This window comes from Tetrao urogallus (assembly GCF_951394365.1).
Source record: "Tetrao urogallus genome assembly, chromosome: 6".
NCBI lineage: Eukaryota > Metazoa > Chordata > Aves > Galliformes > Phasianidae > Tetrao > Tetrao urogallus.
Window position 1 is genome coordinate 9,149,099 of NC_136819.1, and position 23,234 is coordinate 9,172,332.

At 39.1% G+C, this 23,234-nt stretch overlaps 1 protein-coding gene across 1 annotated transcript; it reads right to left on the reverse strand.

Moving 5' to 3' along the window:
* Positions 1-244: 244 nt before the first annotated feature.
* AMPD3 (adenosine monophosphate deaminase 3) lies at positions 245-22,955 on the reverse strand (the record flags this gene model as incomplete). The annotated part of the gene is made up of 14 exons (XM_079536799.1): positions 22,732-22,955; positions 20,188-20,383; positions 19,579-19,744; positions 17,354-17,573; positions 14,001-14,130; positions 9,518-9,712; positions 9,164-9,295; positions 8,126-8,289; positions 6,809-6,935; positions 5,737-5,900; positions 3,650-3,770; positions 2,400-2,573; positions 1,205-1,315; positions 245-418 (listed from the first exon to the last, which is right to left on the reverse strand). Exons 1-14 carry the CDS (start codon positions 22,950-22,952, stop codon positions 245-247), a joined length of 2,295 nt encoding a protein of 764 aa, XP_079392925.1. The 5' UTR covers positions 22,953-22,955.
* Between the last annotated feature and the right edge of the window lie 279 nt (positions 22,956-23,234).

Genomic DNA, 23,234 nt, shown 5'->3' on the forward strand with positions numbered 1-23,234 from the left:
ATTCTTAGTTTGCATATAATATTTACAGCAGTCTTACAAAGCCTACTGTTTGTAGAAACTGACATTTTTGCAATGAGAATAACACAGTAAAAGATAACAGCAAATGCTGTTTAGCTCCCATACTCTATTTTTGTCCATGTTGTTCAGGTATTTCTCGGTAGCATCAACAACAGATGATTCATACTATTTAGCGTCCCATTCTGCTTGGGAGTGAAATGCTGTGGTTTATTTGAGCTTGTAACTACTATGACAATGTCGAAATCTCATCTGTTCTCATAGCATCAGACAGGAAACTAAGTTCATTGCACAGCGTCTCGTACCTGAAGGCCATCCGGATCTGTGCAACATTTGTCTTTCGAATGTCATTTCCCTCCGGCCCTTCTTTACAGTAGTTAACCCCTAAGAATTTCTGTTTTTCCTGTGAACAGGATTAAAGGAGGAAGTCAGTTCAAATGCTCTGGTTTATTACATAACTGAATATCTAGTTGAAGCAAGTGAACAGAGCAACTTTAACCAGCTGGCCATTGACCTTTACATCAGGGTCTTAATCACCTCTGGAGATTTTAAGGTCTATATAAATTCTTGTGCTAGCATTTAGACTTTTCTACTGAATCTTTCAAAGGAGAGGTCAAAAAAGAGACTTGGGTTTCTTTTGTTAGAAGTTTACTTGAGGAAAATCAGTAGTTGTCACTAGGGAACACTGCAAGAAACAAAACAACGTGCACGAAAAGCCCTCTTCCAGTTTCTTGAAAGGAATGCTTGAAAGGGGCTCAGAAGAGAGGATGCTCTACAATAAATCTTAGAGAGCGTGCAGTGGACTCGTAGGAAATAAAATAACGTAATATGACTACATACCTAAATATAACACTTTTTGTAGTAGTTCTTGCTAGCTAAAAGCATGTCATGCTTAATTACAGGCAGATTATTTTTACTTATTGCAAGACATAAAATTACTGGCAGAGGGATATCATCCGAAGGATTAAAGATTTGGGAGCGGAGGGAGAAATGAGTAAAAACAGGCACCTAGTCTCTGCACATTTGGGGAATTCCAAACTAAAGCTAACGAGGAAAATGTAAAAAGAAGATAGGGATGCGTGCAGATATGTCACATAAAGACCTACTTTCCAATTTTCAGATTGCTGGCTTCTCTCTTTTTACTCGCCCTAACATTCAGCAAAAAGGAAAGCTTCTCAGCCCCAATTACCTTATCAGACAATCCACTCTGCAGCACGCTGTTTCTTGCTATTTCACATAGGTCACAGGTACTCAGTTTCCACACCTGGGCTGCAATAGCATATTCCTCCATGAGTGCTTCCTGTATCACCAAAATATGTTTAGTATCAAATGATGTACAAATAAGGAGTAAACGTGGATATGTACTCATTACTAATTAAGGAATTTATACATGCTCTTTGGATAGCTGTGAAAACTTAGAGGCTTAAGACTTAACGTTACTATTATTAATGACAAGGACCGTTCATTTCTAGTTTCCGAAGGGTGACTTAAATAATTCATAGATACTGGGTATCCAGTTATCTCTACCTAGGAAATTGCAGCCTGCATTCTGTATCATTACAAAGGAGATCTCAGGGTTTTCAGAAACCTTGGAGAACCCAGTCTTAAATCTTTAATGGACACATTATGTAGACAGACAGCAGGGCAATTTCTCACTTCTGACCTCCCCTACAAGAAGTGTGTTGGGTCTGACTCTAGAGGGCTGTCACAGCTGAGGAGGTCCACGCTAGGTGTAAGTCAGGTGCCGTTCCATGCAGAAAGGCCCCCCAGAGCTCTCTGTGTTTTCTAGCAAAGGCACGGGCAAGCCTGGGCAAAGCACACCAGAGCTTGGCTCATCCTCAGAACTCAGACACGAGCAATGGCTGCCCGCTGTGAGGCACAGTGTGTATTATGTCAGTGCTGACCACAAAATCTAGGCATCGTGGCAAGCGGTGGCCAGGTATTTCTGTCCTGCCAGGCTACCCAAGGGCAGGAATCAATTTCAGTTCACCGAGCATACGGCTTATGTGATCTTCAGAGACTCCACGTGGTATTTTTGTAATGTACTTCCCCACATTTATTAGTAAGGAAACGACTTTCCTGGCACTCTAGAGGATTGTTTATGAAGGCTCAAACCTCCCTCCAGCCTCATCCTTCATTCTATACTTCAACAGCCAACACTGGAGAGGCAAGAGTACAAAAGAAACATAATTAGGAAATCAGACATTTCCCTATGAAACCGAATAGTGGATAGTAGACTGGGAATGAGGAAGAATAATGAATGTAGTGACTAAAAGATATGAAACGTTACATCCTAAGCAATTATATAAAAGATTTCAGGTCATTCTGGGCCTACATAGTACTACTGCCAATTTCAAAAGACAAGTGATTTCTGCAGTTCTTACCTTTGTGTAATGAAATTGCATAGGGTCATCTGTAGAGAGAGAGACATGAAGTCCCTTATGTAGAAATTCCCGTAGTGGATTTTTTGAGTACTCCAGGAATAGGCTGTTGTTACTAAGAGGAGACATGGCAATGGGTATTTGTGCAAGATAATAAAGATACTGCAAGACAGGACTCTGCAAAATAAAACACAATCAGCTGTTAGTGTTACTGCAGGATAGCGGGAAGGAAAAAAAAAAAGATTTCCCTTGGAGAAAGTGGAATAACATGACAGAGGGAGGATGAAAAGCAAAATGTGTTACACTGACGCTGAATTTTTTCAGGTTTAAGTGTCTAAATTGTAAATTGTTACTGATCTTTACAGTAATAATTTACATTCTTCAAAATCATCTGCAGTCTTGCCTTTCAACATGAGCTGACTTTACTGTAGATTCAAAAGTGTATATGACTAGTAAGAGTGCTGCATTTGATCCTAGCAGTGTATCTCCACCTCTCCCAAAAGCTGGAAGTCACAGATAATAACAGACGTATCAGAACTGCTAAGCAATGTGTTATTTTCAAAACTGCAACCCAACTTAAAGAGCTTAATTTAAATCTTGCATAGTCACCTCATCTTTACTCATTCCTGTTTTTGGCCTAACCAACCAGTGAACCTGTGTGCTATGCCACGTTATCCCACCAGGCTAAGCAGGAGTCAATGGGAAAATACTCTGGGTCAGCTACTGCTTTACTTTTTGTCTGTCTCAGTTTGGGAATCAGTGGTTCAGAGCTCTACATCAGACATGACTTCAGGCAAAACTTAGATAACTTTTTGAAAAGAATTGCAATAATCTCATTGCAAGCCTGCCAACCACTGACCAGTTATTTTAATTACAAAAAAAGTGGCCTGCAGATGAGGATTTGTGTGATGGTTATTTACTGATATGCCAGCCATAGCATTTGTCCTAGCTACAACAATCCAGTTGCATATAAAATATTACTAAGTTATATAGCTATGTTAAATTTTGTGATCAAGTGATCCAATTACTCTAGATACAAATAATCACAGACTTAATGAACTTTTCCAGGAAAAGCGCTGCCAATTGCAAAATTCAAAGAAGTAGGAAGCTCTCCTGAGCTCACTCCTTTCTAATCAAAATGAAGAGTTCTTGTGCCATGCTAAGAAAGTTAATGTTTGGCTGTCTAGATAAAGCTAACTTGGTGACTGCTATAAGCAGACAGTGATCAGTTTAGATGAGCATGCAAGCAGTACCTTCTTCAAGAGCAATCCATGAGAAATGTTGTCTGCTGTCAGAAAGGCTGACACAAGATGTGTGATAGACCCAGCTTCTCCACAGTGAGGTCGAAACAGGAAAGTACACATGCCTCTTTCCCTGAGGAAATGAAAAGCAAGTCCCACTTAAAAGAAATTTATTGTACTTCACCGGATATGGAGATAATTATCATTAATGCAGGAAATTAAACAAATTAAAAATATACACTACAGTGTATTGTGATATCTCATCATGCCTAGATACCAGCCTAATGAGCTGCTATCTAATACAGCAGGTCCTTCTACCCAAGCCCTTTCCATCACCTGATGTATTTGTGTTTCTTGTTTACTTTCCCAGTTAATCTCTCGTAGCCATGTGTTCACTATTGGGTGAACACCTACTGAACTGACTGCAGTCCAGGGAACTGGCAGATGGAAAGCTAAGTGAACCGATGGCGGCCTTTAGCTGCAAAATAGCTACATAAAAAAAAAAAAAAGAAATCCAAGGAAGAATTAGAAGCTTATTGCCAAAAGTAACTAACACTTCCCAGTGTGATGTCAACGTGCCACCTCACAAAGTTTGGTGTAATATAAAATCATACCCTCAATAGCATAGAGATGATCTAGGAGTGTCAGTTACCATTCTAGACACTACATTTTCTATAAATCTTTTATTTGTTTATACAGTGTCCAGCAATCTTCAGAGGTGTTCAAAACTGAATTTCAACAAGGACTGCTGGATTATAAAGCAAATTGAGGTATGCTCACTAATGTTTCACCTAAAAGAGGATCGGAGGATGTAATCCATCCTTGCTGATTTTGTTAATATTACCAGAACTGTAAACCAGAACTCCAACGGATTGGCTGTAATGGCTCAAATACTTGGTCTGTTCAACAGGGTGAACAGTTCTACTGACTCATTGATGAGAGTTTCAGTTTCTCACCTAGCTGAAAAGATGATTTTATGATTATCTAGGGAGATTTTCAAACAGTTGTTGAAATGATTTGGAGGTAAAAAACAAATGCGTAAGTTCTGCCAGATCTCTGTTTTGGAAAGAAAAAAAAAAGTATACACTAAAGAGAACGTAGGGCAAGCAGGAGGAAGGAATGACAATTTTAGTTCTGTAAAGGAAAAGGCACAACTCAACAGATATCTAACAAGGCCTCTCTCAAGTACAAGGCAGACTAAGGTGGTTGTTTCATTAAAAGCTTTCATTACATAGGGTGGTAGAGAAAAAAATGCTTCAGGTAGCTGTGGGAGAGGAGAAATAAAATCTGGTTGGAAAAATTTAAATAAGGCAAATTTCTGACAATTTCTGCACCTCGTTTGAGAAAATGCAGAACATGTTATAAATAATAATGAACCAAAATCCTTGCAAGTTAAGTGAAATGTCAACGGATAACTTCACTGTGCCGCAGTTTGAGTCAGTTCCGCAGATCACTCAGCAAGTCAACTATAAAGTCAGGAACATAACCTCAGGTTGAATTTCAGGCTTCACTGATCCAATGCCAAAATTTGTTTCACAGTCATGATTTCATATTGACTATGATACATCTCCACATTACTTGCCTAGACATTGCTATCATTTGCTGAAACCAAATGAGTCAGCAAGCGTCTTAAAGTCAGTTAGCTGGAAGTGTGGTTTATAATTATGGCTTCTTTTGTCTACCAACATTTCACAATGCAACTTTGTCCTCAAATCAAAAGGAGATAACAATTTACCAAGAGGTATGTTAGATCTGGAAATCCACTGTAGCTCCGAGCCAACAAAGTCAGTTTTGTGGAGTTTCTTGTTTTGTTTGATATATTCAGACTTAAGAAATTCACAAATCAAAGATACGCACAGATATAAAATGAAAATATTAATCTGATGCCTTTACAGCTTCTGAGTGTTTCATTTGAGTTCAGTGTGCAGTTAACATTTTCAGAATAAATCAATAACATACTCCTCTTGGACTCTTTAAAACTCCTCAAGCCAAACCACTGCTTGCAAAGATGTTCAAGCTAGTTGCAAATCTGCATCAAGACCAATGACTAATTGATTTTTCTTTCTGGAAATGCGTAACAAAGAACAATGGCTACTTACTTCCTAAGGTTGTTTAGCAACATGATGTTGACATACATGTAATACAAGTAATAGCTATATGGGGGATTCTTCTCGCTAGTCCAGAGGTCAGGGGTAAGGCTTTTGTCAGAGAACATATGGCCACTATGCTTGGATTCATCATCAACACTGTCAAAGCCAGTCACCTGGTGGGAGAAGATTCACAGGAATTAGTGTTTCCTAGAAGCCAACTCTGATGTTTCTGCACAAAGCATATAGTCCTCTTTTTTTCCTTCATCATCCTAGCTAGACATCCTCTCGTTCTGCCCTCCTACCATATCATGCAGACAGTGGGAATCGCGTTTTCTCCGTAGCATCACCCAAAGAGCAACACTTGCTCCAGAAACTTGTCTTAGGATGAAGCAGGGTATGCAGAAGTACAGGCTCACAAGAAGCATGAACATGGCATGTTCCTCCTGTTCTGCAGGAAAATGAGCAAACAGCAAAAAAGAAGTCCTGCCATTGATGCTACACTGTTCTGAAGTGCCCCAGTGTTAACAGAGAAGAACAGTCAGAGGAGGAGGAGAAAAGAGAAAGAAATTCCTAAGGAAGCTTCCTGCATTTTCTGAAACAGACCAGAAGCCCTGAAGCGCAAAAAAGCCTTTAACAAGGCCTTTCAAATTCACACAGATACACTTCATAATTCTTCAAACTCATCTGCTCTCTAATTTGGAAAGCAGCAGAAGGCCTGAAGCTCCCAAGATATCTTAAGTTCTGGGGTGCATTCAGAAATGGGGTGCATTCAGAAATGTCTCTCTTAATTAAGTCCCAGCAGCTACATCCCAACATCTCTCTACAGTCATTTCCCTTCAGTTGCTTCATTTTTGGAGGCGAGTCCCAGATGCAAGCTGAAGGTACATATCCCAGGTTAAGGTGTCCCCTCTGCACAAAAGCATGTGAATGCTTTAGACATTCTGGGAAGACAAATAAATAGCTGTTGAGTTGCTTTAAAACAACACTGGGTGTACTAACAAGGTGAAGGGTTCTTTCACTGTCTGGCAACAGCTGTGTTGAATAGCACAGGACCTAAGACAGAAAATGCAAGCATACTTACATATTTGAGGAAAAGATGTAATTCTTTGTGGTCTTTGGGATTGATTGTTGCTTCAAACAAAGGCACAAAAATGTTCTCTAACATCTTTCCAAAACTAGGCAGAATATTCTTTGACCTAAATATATCACTGAAGGGGGAAGAATACACAGTTGTGACTGTTCTGTCATCAGCTTCTATTTTTCCTCAGTTTTCACATTTCCTTTTATTTCTGTTTATACGCTAGTGCTTCAGTTCTGCCAGGAGTGAGTAATCTAAAGTTTATATCAGGGCAGGAACTGTCTCTGTGCTCTGTTCCCTGCATTGCCTGATGCTCTGCTTCATCCAGGCTCAGCTGAAGCTCCCGAGTGCTCCAAAAACAGAGACAGTACGCAGTGGTAAGTGCTGTCTCAAGAAGAATGGCACCTTCTCTTACAACAATTCAAGATTGCAAGAGGACAAAAAGAATCACCCCTCACGAGGGTCTGTTTTCCAAAGGTGTAACCTACTCTAAATTAAAGTAAAACGTTTTGGTTTAGTGAGGCTTTCACAAAAGAGAGGCAGTACTTCAGTATGTCATTAAGTGCACGGCATTATGGACGTGCTGACTCCACTTCATGCATAGGAAATTGCTACGTAAGAAATTTTCCCACTAATGAGAAATGCGCTCAGCTTTATGCAACCGTGGCAGCACTTTCTCTACTCATATTCCAGCTGTGCATTTTCAAAACATGAAGTTCAGCCATTAAGGCTAACAGCATTATCATGGGAGTCTATATTAGCTACAATATACAGTATTGGAAGCACAGGTCTTTTCATAAAGGACGTAAAGTCCCAACAGATGCTTAAAAACTAGTAAGTACTGGTATCAGTTACAGCTTGCAAACGGTGACAGTCCAGGTTGTGTTTCTAAGTTCACTGTCATTGAGACACCAATCTGAAGGAAGTTGGATAATAATGATTTTGCAGAGCATTTCCTACTTCCTCGTGAAACTCGAGAGCTGATTTATTTTAACTACAGAGTTGCATTTTACCTTGCCTTTGAATGCAGCTCAATTTCATCCAGTTTTGATTTTTTGGTTTTCGTATTTTCAAATTTCAAAGCACTTCACAGCTGAATAAAGAGTACATTTAAACTCCATCTCCTCCTCCACCCCCAGACTGTCAGAACTGCAGCAGTGGTCAAGAATAAATTATCCAGGCTGCTTTTATAAATAGAACTGTGGGACAGCTTATAAGCCATCTAAAATGAGAAATATCTCATCTAATATCAGAAATGAAAACCAAATAATTTGGATGATTTCAAAGTCTTACAGTTACTAAGAGCTTCTGATTACTTACTAGATTCTGGGAACCTGAATTATCCAGCGCATATTAGGAGAGTAGACTTTATGTTTAATGAACCAGTTTGCCAAGCTCAGCCACTCATCTGGAGACCGTCCATAGATGGATAATCGGGGTTCTGTGTACTGGTACTTACTTTCTTCTAGTTCACGGGCTACTTCCTATTGAACAATACATACATTTGCTTTAGCACAGATACAGAAAATCATTAATAGCCAGTAGTATATTTACCATCATATTTTCTGCACATCAGGCATAACTCTATGCTGTTATCTTTTAAAGACAAAGGGAATTGCTCATCTGTCTTATTTTTTAATTATTTCTTGGAAGGGGGGGGAGGAAGAGGAATATGTAAATCTTCTGCCAGAATGCTATTTAAGAATAACTGACTGTACCACTTCCAGTTAGATGACAATATTCTTGTGCTATAAATACTAATATTTTAAGACCTATGTTTAAAATTGACCAATAGGAACGAAACTACTTTATACTGTAGTAAATGACAGCATAAAATATGCAGAACAATGGAGAATCTGACCCAGAATACATGTTAGTAACTAATTCTAAGGCTGTTAATTTTAGACAGGCACTTTTGTCAATCTATGAGCAGTTGGTATGTGGTTCATGCTAACTATACAACTAACTCTTGTATTGCAAGAAGCAAATTTGGAGCCTATGTTTGTGCAGAAACAGATTTATGTCAAGGCACTTTCCTAGGTCCTCCTTCCCTAACAACTAACACCAGGCAACTGCATCCTAACAAAACATTAAGCCAGTGATTTCAGCCTTGGCTGCTTTCCGTTAGCTTGAAAGCGCATGCTCTGCTTTGAAGTTAAATGAGGTTAGAGCTCAAACAGTTGTATACATGCAGCAGTGGCTGACTTGGCAGAGGTCTTTTTCTGATCCATTGCTGGAACAAACGCAATACTTGGGAATCATTTAACCACAGTTCTGACACTAGATACAGTTACAGCATCAGGAATCTTCTAGAAAACCTCATTTCTGTACAGCTGGGAAAACCAGAGAATGATTTACCTTGACCATACGAGCAAAATATTCTCCACCAATGTAGTTCTCGGTTTTCAAATACAAGTCCCTCAGCTCACTGGCACCAACTGGATTGTACTTGGAATTGAATTTGTCAAATCGATGAAATGTTTGACGACCCTATAGGAAGGAAAAACCCACAATAATTACAGAAATCAAATATACAGATAGTTTGTACATAAAATTGCCTAGCAAGAACATGCACAAAAAAGCAGCAGCTTGTGCTAAGTCACTTCAAGCGTGTGAAGTAATGCACAAGCTCAAATTCTGAAAAAACTGTAGAAACCAGCATTTCACATGTAGAAATCATAGATTTCTCTTTTATTTTTGTGTCTTACTTACTGCATGGACATCTAAAGAGTCTACAGTGAGGTCATATGGATCCATGTGAAGGCTTTCAAAGACTTGCTTTAAGGTCATCTTCTTGCCTTTTTTCTCTGCAACAATCCTGTCTGGCTCCGTTTGATACGTGTGCTTAATAAACCTCAGTAAGTGTTTCTGGTTCATGCAAGCAGCGGCATGGATATGAGTATCAACCTGAAATCAAAACAAGGTTAACTGCACTCCTTGTCCATTGACTCAAACAAACTTTGTGAATTTGTTGGTGTCAGAGGCAATGATGAATACGCGATACTTCCTTCAACAACCCTGATCCTTCAGTATCCTTCATCAGTGAATCAGTTCTGCCTGTATAGTTAGAGACTGTCATTGTAACTGTTCTCTGTGACTGAAAGCACTTGGAAGTCTCAGCTACTTCCAAAAGCACAAGTCATTTTGGTATTTCAACCACATGAAATATCTCAGATCACTACAACTGTAATATATGCAACAAGAGATTCTGGCACTATTTTTCCATGTTTAATCATAATATGGCAACTTATAATACTGACAGATTTTTCAGTTCCTTCAGGTCTGTTTACACACTGAGGGAAGTGCAAGCTTCACAGAAGGGCCAAGAGCACTCTTTCAGGTCTTTTTTTTTTTGCCCTAGAATTCTTATTAAAAAAATAAAATAAAATAAATAGCTTTCACAGGTCTCTGTTCTTTTGTGTAAAAGCTTGCATTGCAATCTTGTATTTTGTGTCTTCTTCCTCTCGTGCCTATTACAGACCATCAAGTAAAGAATCAAAAGCGTCACCTAAAAGATTGATACATCTTCTCTGAAAAGCTAACCCAGTACAAACACATCAGTGAGCTGGGAATCCAGTGGGATGTACATTAGGAGTGTGCCTCATCTTGTGTGCTTTGAGACAGGCCTGTTTCTTGCTTTGTTTCATGGAGCTGTAAAGCACCCGGCATCTTTGAACTGGGCAATGATTAGCAATTAAATGTTAATCCTTGTACATACTCATTCCTTGTATCAGGGCATATTCATTGTATGTCCTGGTTTATAGACATGCTATTGACATACACCTGGAAAAATTTAACTTTATAAAGCTGCAACACCTGTGTTATAGTAGACTGTAGTTTGAACAACTGCATATATTTTGAATAAAAATTCCACTTCAAATTAAAAATACAGATATATCTACATACACATTCAACAACAGAAAGATCTTGCAAACTGACCTGATTTTTCACGCTGCAGTCAGTACCTGGTTTAAAATATAAGTTTGCAAAAAGCACAGAAAAGCTCCTGGCAGCTGAAATAGTTCCTAGAGCAGAGCCCCTGCAGGAGCTTGTCTAATTCATGCTTGTGCCATCTGGAACAACCTGAAAGCCAGGAGACACAGGAGATTTGAATCCCTGTGTCTCCAGCTTCTGTTTTGGCTGTACTCATTATAAAATGCACAGAATCAAGCCCTGTAGCATTCATATTCATGTGAATACAGAAACAAATTGGTATGGAGAAGGAAATAAGTAGTATGCACAGTGCTTCGGAAATACAAAATACTGTTTTGCTGATTAACATGTGTAAGGCACCAGTACATCTAATGCTGACATTGCAGCAGAGGTGAACAGAAGTATTCTCTTTTGAATCTGATGTTAACCCACAGGACTTCCTTCCTATTCACTATAACTTTTAGCTTGTATGTTGAAAGAATATTGTGACCAAAGTCAGAAAGCAGTTATTGAAAACAAACAAAAAAGCAACCTCTAAATGAATCAAAGTTCAGGCAATTTATGATATAGATTGGCTGTTCACTCACCAGGCTTTTAATTGTATGTCTTAAAGGCAGGCATTTGTCAGTCCTGCTCTTGTAGGTTTACTTCATTCAGTTTGTTGGGAGATCCACTACACAAAGGCTAACATTCAGTTTTAAGTTGTGATGCTGTGGAGCTAAACTTACTACTTTATTTTACCCTCAATGCAGGCAACTCAGGAGTTATGTGGCAAGTCAGTGTGGCTGTCCTTTGCTATGCATCAGTTGCACAGTGTGGGAGGGCCTTGCTAATAGCCGACTCCAGAGTTTTCTCTAAAGTTAGCCTACTCCTACACAGCCAGTTGTCCACCTCCCCTGCAGAGCCAAGCAGAGCCAGCCACTGTCCTACCACCTGTGGACTCCCATCTATGTACGGAAATACTTGTTTGGTTATTAAAGGGTAATTTTCCAGATACGCACATACATTTCACTTATTTAAAAGGAACTTTATCTTGGGACTAATGAACTCAATGAGCACAATGGAGAATTCTAATTAAACTAGAAAAAAAAAAGGGGGGGGGGGGGGGGAAGAGTGAGGGTCACAAAGACGGGAATATAACAGCAAATTCTGTCAGCAAATAATGCTGGCCAGATTCCTAAATACTGTGATATGTGCTCACTGATTGACCTTGCCACTATATTCATGTTTGTTTTCATTTTGGCACTTTCCATCAGGTACTTTAGCTTCGTCATATAAGCAAAAAGATTGCACCAGCAGTTCCAGACTAGTAGTAGCCTGAGGGAATTAGTAGACAACTTCATCTTTTTTGGGAGGTGAATATTATTTCTTGCTTTCTTTATGCGTTTGCACTGAATAGGACTGAAAGAGAGAGATCCTGCAGATACTGGCCCTAGCAGTCTGTTTCACACTGTAAGATTCATTGTTGATACTGTTACTACTGAAGAAGGACTTCTGGTGAGCTACAGATCCAAAGATGCTACTGTGGTTAGCAAGACGTTAGGAAAATGAGTTTATTTTGGAGTTTAGAGAAACTCTGCCTACATTGCAGTTTACTTGCCACAGAAAGTGCTTTGTAAAATACTACTTCTAACGGCTTAAGGGTTTAAGCAAGATTAACTCTCTGCTGCAAGAACTTCATAAGCAGTAATTAGCAGGACTCTGCCACAGGAGAACAAGCTTGTTCCTCTTTTCTTGAATTAGAATGTTGCCAGAGAGGAAGCAGTACACATTTTGTGCTTTTGAACAGCATTAATTCATTTGTAAACTGGCTTACTCACTAGAAGGTAATTGGAAAGTAACTATATGCCCAGAGACATTGAACGACTGCTTTTAAAAATTGAACTGAGCAAGTACAGTCCTGTTAAGTACAGCTTCTCAGTATTCCATTTGATTGTCCAGGCAGTTATCTGATCCCCACACTTGTCCATCATACTCCTCAGTCACAATGATTTTTACTATTAACACCTCAATCAGCTAGACGAGTTTGTTATCTGAGTGTGGTTACAGAGTAGATATCTTGGTCAGGGTTACACAAGAAACCTGTTATCAAATTCAGAATTGAACCTTGGCTTCTTGAGAACTGTTTGAGAGAAATAGCTAGCTAATAGATCCTCCCATCCATATGCTTAACAGATAGAAACACAAAATTCAAATTTATCTAACAACCCATCTGCATCTAGCTTTGTGAGAGACAATCAGATAGTTGTGCTTTGCTGTGTTTGATAGTTATTACTACAACAGTAGCAAACATTCAACAGCCAGAATGCTATTGGGAGAAGCCAAGCTGACTTTCTGATGCCCTAGGAAATCAAAATGTAACAAGATAAAAGTATTGTTGACCCAAACTCCACAGTTACAAAACAAGCACAACATCTTTGCACAAAGACACAATGCCAAATAGACCTGAAATGATTAAAAACACCAGCAGCAATTACCACTTTGTGAAGAAATCTCACCTATGGGAATGAAATGTTTTCTCTCTCAAGTAGCTTGCTTTTAAAATGAAGAAAGGGAAGCAAACTAAGCAGCCTAACAGTGCTGTGCTTTTGAGGGAATGAAGCTCCCTTTGCTATGTGTCAAGAAATGAAACTACCTCCTTGATTCCCCTACCTGTCTGCTAATTACATCCCAGTGCTTCTCAGATGCAGCTCAGAATACAAGCCTTTTTTTTTTTTTTTGGCAGTTATTTATTAAACCAGGTTCTGATGGCAGCATGAAACATCAGTTCAGTTTGTAAGATCTTTTTGTTGTTGAACGTGTATTTAAACACATCTGTACTTTCAATTTGAAGTTAAATTTTTATTCAAAATAGAAGCAGTTGTTCAAACTTCAAAGTTGTTCAATCTGCATGAAAACAGCCAAATGCACTTGAGCCATCTGTAAGTGAATTCATCAAACTGAATTAAGACTCCACGTGGATATTTTTGTTCACAATGCATGTGAGCATAATTTGATCAATAGTTTCACTCCTAAAAATGATGTACATACCATTAAGCCCCTGTGATTCTCAAAAAGGAAACAAGAGTTTAGTGTAATTGATTTAACCCACTTCCATTCAGGCAATTTTCCATGTCTTCCCATGTCTTCAGTACCATCATTCGACTCACTGCTATACACACACAACTTTGTGCTTCTCACCTATGCCTCACACACAAAAAAGCAAAATGGTTGGCATTCCTGCTGAAAACAAGGCCATGCCTCTAATCCTTTCCACACCTACCTTTCTCACGTTATAAAAGTCTCGATGGGGATTACTCTTCAGTTCTTTAAACTCAGACATTTCGTTTAACATCTCGTGCAAACTAAATTTAGATTCTAAAAAGTTCAGCCGGCGATGGCAGTATGTCTTTCTGCAAAAGAAAACACAACAGTTACTGACTTGGAACTACTTTGTATACTGAGCTCAGATGGAACTTGAAAGTTTTCTAGTAAAAACAGATTATATTTTTAATGAAATCTAAGACGAATTATTTCTTCTTTTCCTAATGGTTAACAAATGCATAAGTTAATATCCAGTATTTTTTCAGACCTAAGTTATTAATGAAACCTCTAATGAAACAAAACCAGGTGCTCGTTGCAGGGAAGTTGGACTAGATGGCCTTTAGGTGTCTCTTCCAAATCCAACAACTTGTGTAACAATGCTCTTATGTCCTTTAAGTTGTCCAATTAGCAGGGGGTTGGAACTAGACGATCTTAAAGGTCCCTTCCAGCCCAAACCATTCTCTGGTTCTATGATTCTATACCCAATAGAGGAGATCACCTTGTATAAAACAGAAACACCCTGTATACACTTCACTGTGAAAATTAAGACTTTTATTTCCCAGTTTCCATCTGATTTTCAATGTGAATACAGGAAGCCAAGTAAAATTTAATACTGTTTCATTTCTGGTGCCTCAAAAACACATCTGTTGCGTAGGTATGGTACTTTTTCCTTTTTTTGCCCCCAAATTCTTCCAAGTGCTCTTCTGAAAAAAATAACTGCTTTTTTGTTCCTGGTTGCCTACTCCTTTTATTCTTCCAAAGCTTCTCTTTCAACTCCTGTTACGTTTTTCATTCTCTTTAACAAATGCCATGCTTTTTTCTCTTCACCATCTGTCAACTCTTATAAAATCTACAATATTTTAATAGTGCATTAGTGTAATAGCCTTCTTTTCTCTGCTTCATTGTTGGCAATCTCTCCTCAGTAGAATACAAATCCTGTAATGAACCTGAAAGTCCAATTCATAGTATTTTTGGGTCATACTATTATTCAAGAAACCAGAAATCTGAGGAGCAAGGGGTGAGATTTCACTACTTTAAGCACAGTGAAGATTAAAGAACAATGGATTCTTGATCTCCAAGCAGGTCCACGTTTGTCAGACAAAAATGACAGGAAAGCACTTGCTACAAACAAGGAAATAAGTAGAGTATGAAAAGTTTATGCAACAGGATTACTGAAAAGACTTTTTTCCTTTTTGTTTGTATATACTTATCAGAGAAAGTGAATCAGCCTACAACCACTTAATCTGAAAAAGCAAAAGGAGCAGAAGATCGCTCCTGCCTTCATAGAGCTGCTGAGCTTTCTAACATGTTCTACAAAACTTCTTTCATTTGGTTTGCTTATAAATACTGTTAACAATTGATGCAAAATAAGAGTTTTCAGTAAGTTTGAGTTTTTCCTCCTTGCCCTTTAGTTTTCCTTCTCTCTTGGAATACAGCACACTGAATTTAGAAATGCATTTACCTATCTCAGACTGTAAAGAATTACACTCAAGCTAGCTTTGATCTGGAACAGGATAAGAACAGCAAGAGCACAGGCTTTTCCTCTTTAGTAAGTGCTTGGGGAATGGGACAGTTCCGTTCGGATCAGCTGCTTTGCTAGCAGAAGTCAGGCAGGTTACTCTGCGTGTGACAAAATCTCCAATGGGGGAAAAATAAATGGCATCAGGTGTGACTAACTTGGCACATCATAAATAACTTGATCTCATAAAGGCAGGAGGAATAGAAATGCAGTACTGGCAGGCTGGGGAAATAGTCTGGAAGAACAGTCCAGGTTCCAGCTTTTTTCTGCCCTTGCATTGATTCTTTTCCTTTCCTAGTGTTGAGATTATAAAATACTAATACTTCCAGTCCTCAGCTAGGAAGTACACTTTTAAAACCTGGATGCACGCACATTTTCCCTCTTCTCCGGGTAAGGACACTAGTTTGTTACAAGTGTTCCAGTGACACTATCAGAGTTTTTTTCTTTCTGTTTTTTAGAGATTTCTTTGAGTTTGCAGGCTCAGGGAAGGGAAGTGTGACACCTCTTTTGAATGTGCATGCAATTTTGAAGCACATGAGCAGTTAATGCACATCTGAAATAAATGGGACTGAGTATGTTGCCAAGCTGTTCTGTATGTTTTAATACATACACTGGATTTCTTTCCATGCAGGAAGAGCAGATCAGACATGAACGAATTCCAGGCAACTGCACAAAACCTCAAATTCAGTTTAGGCCAAAACAAAACAAAGGTGAAATTCACTTTCAGTTCCCATGCTCCAAGAAGTTTAGGTCACACTTCACTTGAATGGGAGCGTTTGGTCAATGTCTTGGCCTTCTGTTAACCTTAATACCCATGTAGTTCTAACCCCCCTCCATGGGCAGAGTCACCACCCACCAGCTCAGGCTGCCCAGGGCCCCATCCAACCTGGCCTTGAGCACCTCCAGGGATGGGGCACCCTCAGTTTCTTTGGGACACTGAATATGACTTTCACTACGGCCAAGCGTCAGGTCTTGCATTTTGGTCACAGCAACCCCAGGCAGCTCTACAGGCTTGGGGAGGAGGGGCTGGAAAGCTGCCCTACAGAAAGGGACCTTGGTGTACTGGTGGACAGTTGGCTGAATATGAGCCAGCAGTGTGCCCAAGTGGCCAAGAAGGCCAATGGCATCCTGGCTTATATCAGGAATGGTGTGGTGAGCAGGACTAAGGAAGTCATCCTGCCCCTGTTCTCAGCACTGGTGAGGCCTTACCTAGAGTGCTGTGTTCAGTTTTGGGCACCTCAGTAGAGAAAGGACATTGAGGTGCTGAAGCAGATCCAAAGAAAGGCAACAGGGCTTATGAAGAGCTTGGAGAATATGCCCTGTGAGGAGAGACTGAAGGAACTGGGGATGTTCAGTCTGCAGAAAACGGGGCCGAGGGGAGACCTTATTGCTCTCTTCAAATACGTGAAAGGTGCTCACAGCGAGAACGGGGTTAATCTCACTGGTGACAGAATAAGGGGAAAAATGGTCTCAAGTTCAGGCAGGAGAGGTTTAGGTTGGATATCAGGAGGAACTTTTTCCACAGAAACGGTAGTTAAGCACTGGAATAGGCTGCCCAGGGAGGAGGTGGTTGAGTCACCGTCCCTGGACGTGCTTAAAATCTGTTTGGATGTGGTGCTCAGGGACATGATTTAGTGGAGGGTTGTTAGTTAGGTCATGGTTGGACTCAATTATCTTTAAAGGTCTTTTCCAACCTGAGCGATTCTATGATTCTATGACAGAAATTAGAAGTATTAAACTGAAGGGAACCAGCAGCTGTAAGGGGCAGAGAAGAAATAAAACAAAAAACGTACGTTGGACCATCTGCAATTAGAGCAAGAACGTGGCTCAAGTCAAGGGTATAGGTCTCCAGGTCAGGATAGGGCAGACTCCGAGGCTCATTGAGCTCCATCATTTCTTTGTTATCATAAACAAATGGAATGCCGCCTTTTATCTTGACAACATAATCCAAATTGTTTGGAGCATCATCAAGATTGTAAGGATCTTCATTTTCTTCTGGGGGTGAATGAAAATCTGGAAATACATTTACATCATATTTACAAGTAACTCACACAAAAGGCTGAATAATGGGAAAGAGGACTTTCTGCTTCTACAATGTTTCAATTTTAGCAGATCTCAATACGTGCATTAAGATCATATTTTTGATTAGTACAGTAGGTCAGTTGTTACAATACAATTCTGTTGTGACAAGCTCACATTTAATTGCCATCTCCAAGCTATGTAAGTGGTCACCTTTATTAAGATGTTTCATTTCAATTATTAGAGTTCTCTAAACCAATATAGAAATAGATCTAATGGTAAAAAATTAATATAGAGTGATGTAAGTTTCAAATTAAGTTTGTAACAGCTGTTGACTTTCACCCACATTCATTGTTTGTTTGTTTTTAACCTTCTGACTCACTGTAGTAATTTTGGAAGTTTATATTTAAGCACACAGTAATTCAGCTGTTCTCATATCGAAACATTAGCCAGAAAAGAACAGACTGCCCTTCCCATAATCCAGTGATGCAGACTAGTGCATGCATACCATGGTCACCTTCTCTTTCTCTCGATCATTAGTGAATATTCATCACTCAGCAGAGAGCCAGAAGTAATTTAAGACTCAGCACTTCTCACTCTGACCAAGACAGTGGTGAGGGTTTTTTTTTTGTGTGTGTTTTTTTGTTTTGTTTTGTTTTTAATTTCAAATAGAATTCCTTACTTTTATGTACAATAGGTTTTTCAAGAACAACAACAACAAAAAAAAAGATGCAAGTGTAGTTTTCTCCCTGGCCTTCTGATCATAATTAGAATCAGAAAGTACCAGAAACACGGTCAGGATTTTATTAGTACAGTTTTGTAATCCCTTATAAAATAAGTAAAATAAATCTCAGTTATTTATTTATGTTAACTCAACCATATCCTTGGACTCAATCCTTTTTACCTGTTCAAATAAATCAAGACCAAAAAGTAACCATCCACATTTATCCACCTAAGGCACATGAATATATGTTATAAGCTGATACTGTACATATATTCCTAACTATCCAGCTCTAGCTCGTGCAAATTAAGATACTGTGAGAGGAGATTTTATTAATAATATTGTAAGTTTAAAATCATAACTGTAAAGAACTTATTAACCTAATAATAGCTTGGAAATATTCCCCCCCAGCAGCTGTTCCGGGATATCCTTCCTGTCTTGAATATACAGTGTACTGTTCTTAACATTCTCTCTGCATTACGCATGTTTGAAAATACTTTATTCTCTCTTCTTCTGACCACAGAACTAGAGGGTAGTTGATTTAAATGACTTAAAAGATCATTTCATGGCTGAGAATACATTACCAGCAACATGGATGGGTCTACAGTGGAAAGTCTGTACAGACCAAGGGTTGTTCCACACAGGCTAATCCAAAAATGTGCACTGTTTAATGTACAAGCAAAGCTTTCCTGACACACCCCAAAGTGACAAATATAACTTGTGACTTAAATAGTGGTGAATATGTCCAACCTAATAAGCCCCATTAAGAGATCAGAATTTATTAACCCAGGCAGACTGTCCATACATGTGACAATCCAGCTTCCAAACCTGACCTGGCAAGCGTGCCACGTCTGTGAAATTACTGACTCAGGGCTTGCAAACTGACATGTCTGTACCCTGCTTCAATTTACAACGTGGATGAGCTCATCATCCATTTTATTTCAGTACACCAAGATCAAAAGGAATGTTTTTTTCACTTGAAGCCACCTCCACATATCTTTTTTTCCTGGAGGAACACATGTGTACTACGTACCATCTCCTTTACTGGAAAAAAACGTCAATGATTGTCCAGTAAGGTTTTAGCTTTTAATAGTTTCAAAGTTTCAGATTAGATGCAGGCTTTATAATTAAAGTCCATCAGTTATTCTCCACCATTAACAGAATAAATTACAGAGGCAAAAATACTCAGCAGAGATTGTCACAAAAAACCAACTCACCTTTGATTACAGTTGTACATGGGCTTAATTCTCTGCTTTAAAAAAGAACAAAGATACTCACGTGGACACACTTCATCTTCAACCTTCCACTTCTCATGTTGCATGCTACACAGATACTGGGATGTCGTTCTTGGGAAGCGATGATATGCAAGGCGTGAATACTTTTCTCGAATGAGAAGAGCTTTCACCAGGCTCTTGGCAGCTTGCTCATAATCATCAACTGTAACCTGAACAACAACAACAAAAAAAGCTGCCTAAGTACTAACAAATAGAGTGGTGGTCTTGTTCACAAATAAGATCCATGCCAGTAGCAAGGAGACTGGATTTCCAGCAACACTGATATATGCAACTTGATCCTGATGGTGGGTGCATGAAGACAGCGACAGAGGTAGAATCCAAAGACAAAAAGCAAAACATACAAACACGCAAGATTTCTCTCCTCCCATGCATTCAGTGTCTGACCATGTTGTTATTTATTTATCAATTCAGCTTTTATCAAAAAAAGTATAATCAACTTTAAACAACGACTTCAAATATTCTACAAAACAATCTGCTCACAGAGCATTCTACGGTTTGTTCAGACGTCCCTGATAGTGCTGTCATTTTGCGCTGGACTGTGGTTTAGGATTTTTTGCCCAAGTTGCAGTAGAGAAAAAAAATAGTTTCTTACCCCTGCACAGTAGTCCCCACTAATTGAAACTCTCTGAAACTCTGGTACATCATACGGCACCTGGACTGGCAGGAAAGCATGTTGAAGAACTGGTGTTGTAGGAGACAGAGTAGGAATGGCTGGTGGTGCCTTCCATTCCTGAGACGGAATTTGTAATGACAAAGACTGAGATCGAATCATCTTGAAACTTTTCTTCCTAGGAATTCGTGGTATAAAATGTTAAATGAGCCATGCTGTAAAACATTAAATACTTTGCAAAGCAGATTACAGCAAAGAAAACATCTCCTAAGAAAGTTTACAAGATGAAATTTCTTACACCACATGGAAAATGTCGGTCACAACATAGTTTTGCTTTTGACACTTTGCATTATATTTTCTATGTACAATTGCAGTACAAATACAATATACCATAATTTATTTACTATCATTTACAAAACCACTAAGATTTGTTTTGTTTCACTTCTTACAAATTCAGTATCAGCAAGTCACTGGGCGGAAAGAAAGCATGGCTGCCTTACTTAAAATCGGAATTCAAAGCATGAGAGAAAGAAAGAAAGTGAATCTGACATCAGGTAAGTTGTTATACGTTATCATGCTATTACACAAAGTTTTTATTCATCCCAACACTTTCAGGATTTAAAATCTCATCTACTTGTCCACCAACATTTCAGATATAGTCATTCAGTTAAACGTGTAAGAAAAAAGACGAACAAATAAGTTATTCCATGGGTAGTGTTTGATGGGACTAAAAGCCTAACATTGCTTATGAGAGTAATAACTTAGTACGGCTTTGATATGTGAGTCCATTCCTTCTCCTGAGGCAGTAAATGCATAACCCCCACAGACTTAAAAGCTTTTGCTCTCTCTCAGCAAACTGCAACAGATAAAACAGCTGAAGAAGCATGCTGCTTCTAGTTTTCAGTGAAGAAACTTGAGTGGAGGTCTGTATTATCTCTAAAGATGCAATTAATTTTCCTTTTTCAGTTTAAACACACATATAACAAAGAGATACGATATGATAAACTGATGTACTTTCTTACATACTATGGAAATACTATCTTCGTTCATTTTGTAAATTAGATTCTAACACTTTAAAATGTCAGTAAAAGCCACTAAGAAAGGAAAAGGCACATTGGAATTCTCTCTGGAAGCTGTGTGTTGCCTCTGTGACATTCCACATACACTGGTGGTATGAATAAGACCCTATGACCAAATTCCATCTCTGAAACTCATATTAAATCCTTGAAAGGTAATGTTGATTCAACTGCAACTGAAAGCAACGGAATCTTTACTCATGTAACTGTTCTCTAAGTATGCTTCAGTCCGGTAGGACAGGGACAAACACTTGTTCTGTTCCCGCACATAAGTAACACACATGTGATAGCCCATTTCCCACAGTTAGGTTTGTAGAGAACTTTAGGTACAGAAACACAGTTTGATGGAACCTATTTTTGTAAAGCAATTTCTGCACATTAAAAGTGAAACTTACTATTTCAGGAAGAAAAACAAACCAGAGAGGTGTCTGAATAACATCTAGATTTGGGAAACCCATTTGCACAACACAAAACCTAAGCCCATACCATCTGTGTATCATACCTTAATTCAATTAAACTAGCTCTTCTCCCTTCTCTTCCAGAAACATGATGCCAAGTGCTGCCCAACTGATGGTCTGAGCTATCAGGGTACATGTTTAGCTATCAGTTTCAAAGCCCTCCTTGTTTGTGTGATGTCTGATGAATCTGTACACACCCAAGCCATTTGGTGTCAGACTGCTGCTGAGCTCATGTGACTCTTAACAAATAAGTCCAACCAGCCCACTAAAGACTAAGAGACTGGGACAGCCTGACACCCAGGTAAGGTTCTCTCTCTCTCAGAAGAAAATCATAAACCAAATTAAGTTTGGTTTACCCATTAATCTAATCAAGCCAAAGGTGAACTGTATGTTGAACTAGGAAAATAGAACTAGCAAACTCAAAATGGGCACTTTTATGGCTGATAATGTTAGATTTTATCTCTGGCAGTTAAGGAAACCTACAAATAACCTCATTGTGCCAGCCTCGGTTTTTAGTTTCTCTCTTGATGTTAAACATCAAAACTTTACTTTCATCTATTTTTACAGAGCCTAAAAAGAAATTTCATACCACTGTCATTTTCTGTTGGTTAAAATTATCCGTTTTCCTGAATAAAACTATTACATTTGAGGGGGGGAAAAAAGGGTTTTGTTTTTAAATTTTGGGACTCTTACTGTTAAAGAATGAGTGAGTTTTGTTCACTTCTACCCAGTTAAGCTGTATGTCAAGCTCTTATGAGCACCCTCTATGCTGTTGCTGGAAATGCAGCCGAGGAGATGATCCCACCAGTCCAGACTCCCTAGGAGCCACCCCCACACCACCTGCATTGCACAAGATATCACACAGGTGCCCTTGTTACCTCAGGAGACGGGTGAAAAAGTACCAACAGACAGAATGTTGTTTGCCAGACATTTCAAAATAAACTCAAGCTCATTTAAAAACTATTTCCCTCTAAGAAAGCTACTGAACAAACCTTTTTGCTGTTTCCACAGACTGTTGTTCTGCCAGTTCCTTCTGAAGTTCCCTTTCCTTGGCCTCTTTCTGCCCAATAGGGCAGTCTTCAGGCACAGTGAATAGTGACAAGGCATCCTTGCTGTCTTCTTCTCGGAGAACTTTAGCAAATACCTTCTCTGCTAGAAGTCGCACTTGCTCATCAACTTCAGATATGTTCAGCTTTGGGAACTGTCTGGGCATCTCAGCTAATAAGGAAAACATTTGACAAAGTTATATGTTTAAGTAACTTGTAAGTAGAAATAAGAAGTGCGAGAAACTTTTTTTTTTTTTTTTTTTTTTTGTGGCATTCCTATTGAAATTAAAAGCTTACAGCAAAAAATGATAAGGTCATCAGATGGCTTGGGTTGGAAGGGACCTCACAGTTGCAGCCCTCAGCTGCAGGCTGGCTGCCCCCCAACAGATAGGGCTGCCCAGGGCTGCATCCAACCCAGCCCTGAGCAGCTCCAGGGATGGGGCAGCCAC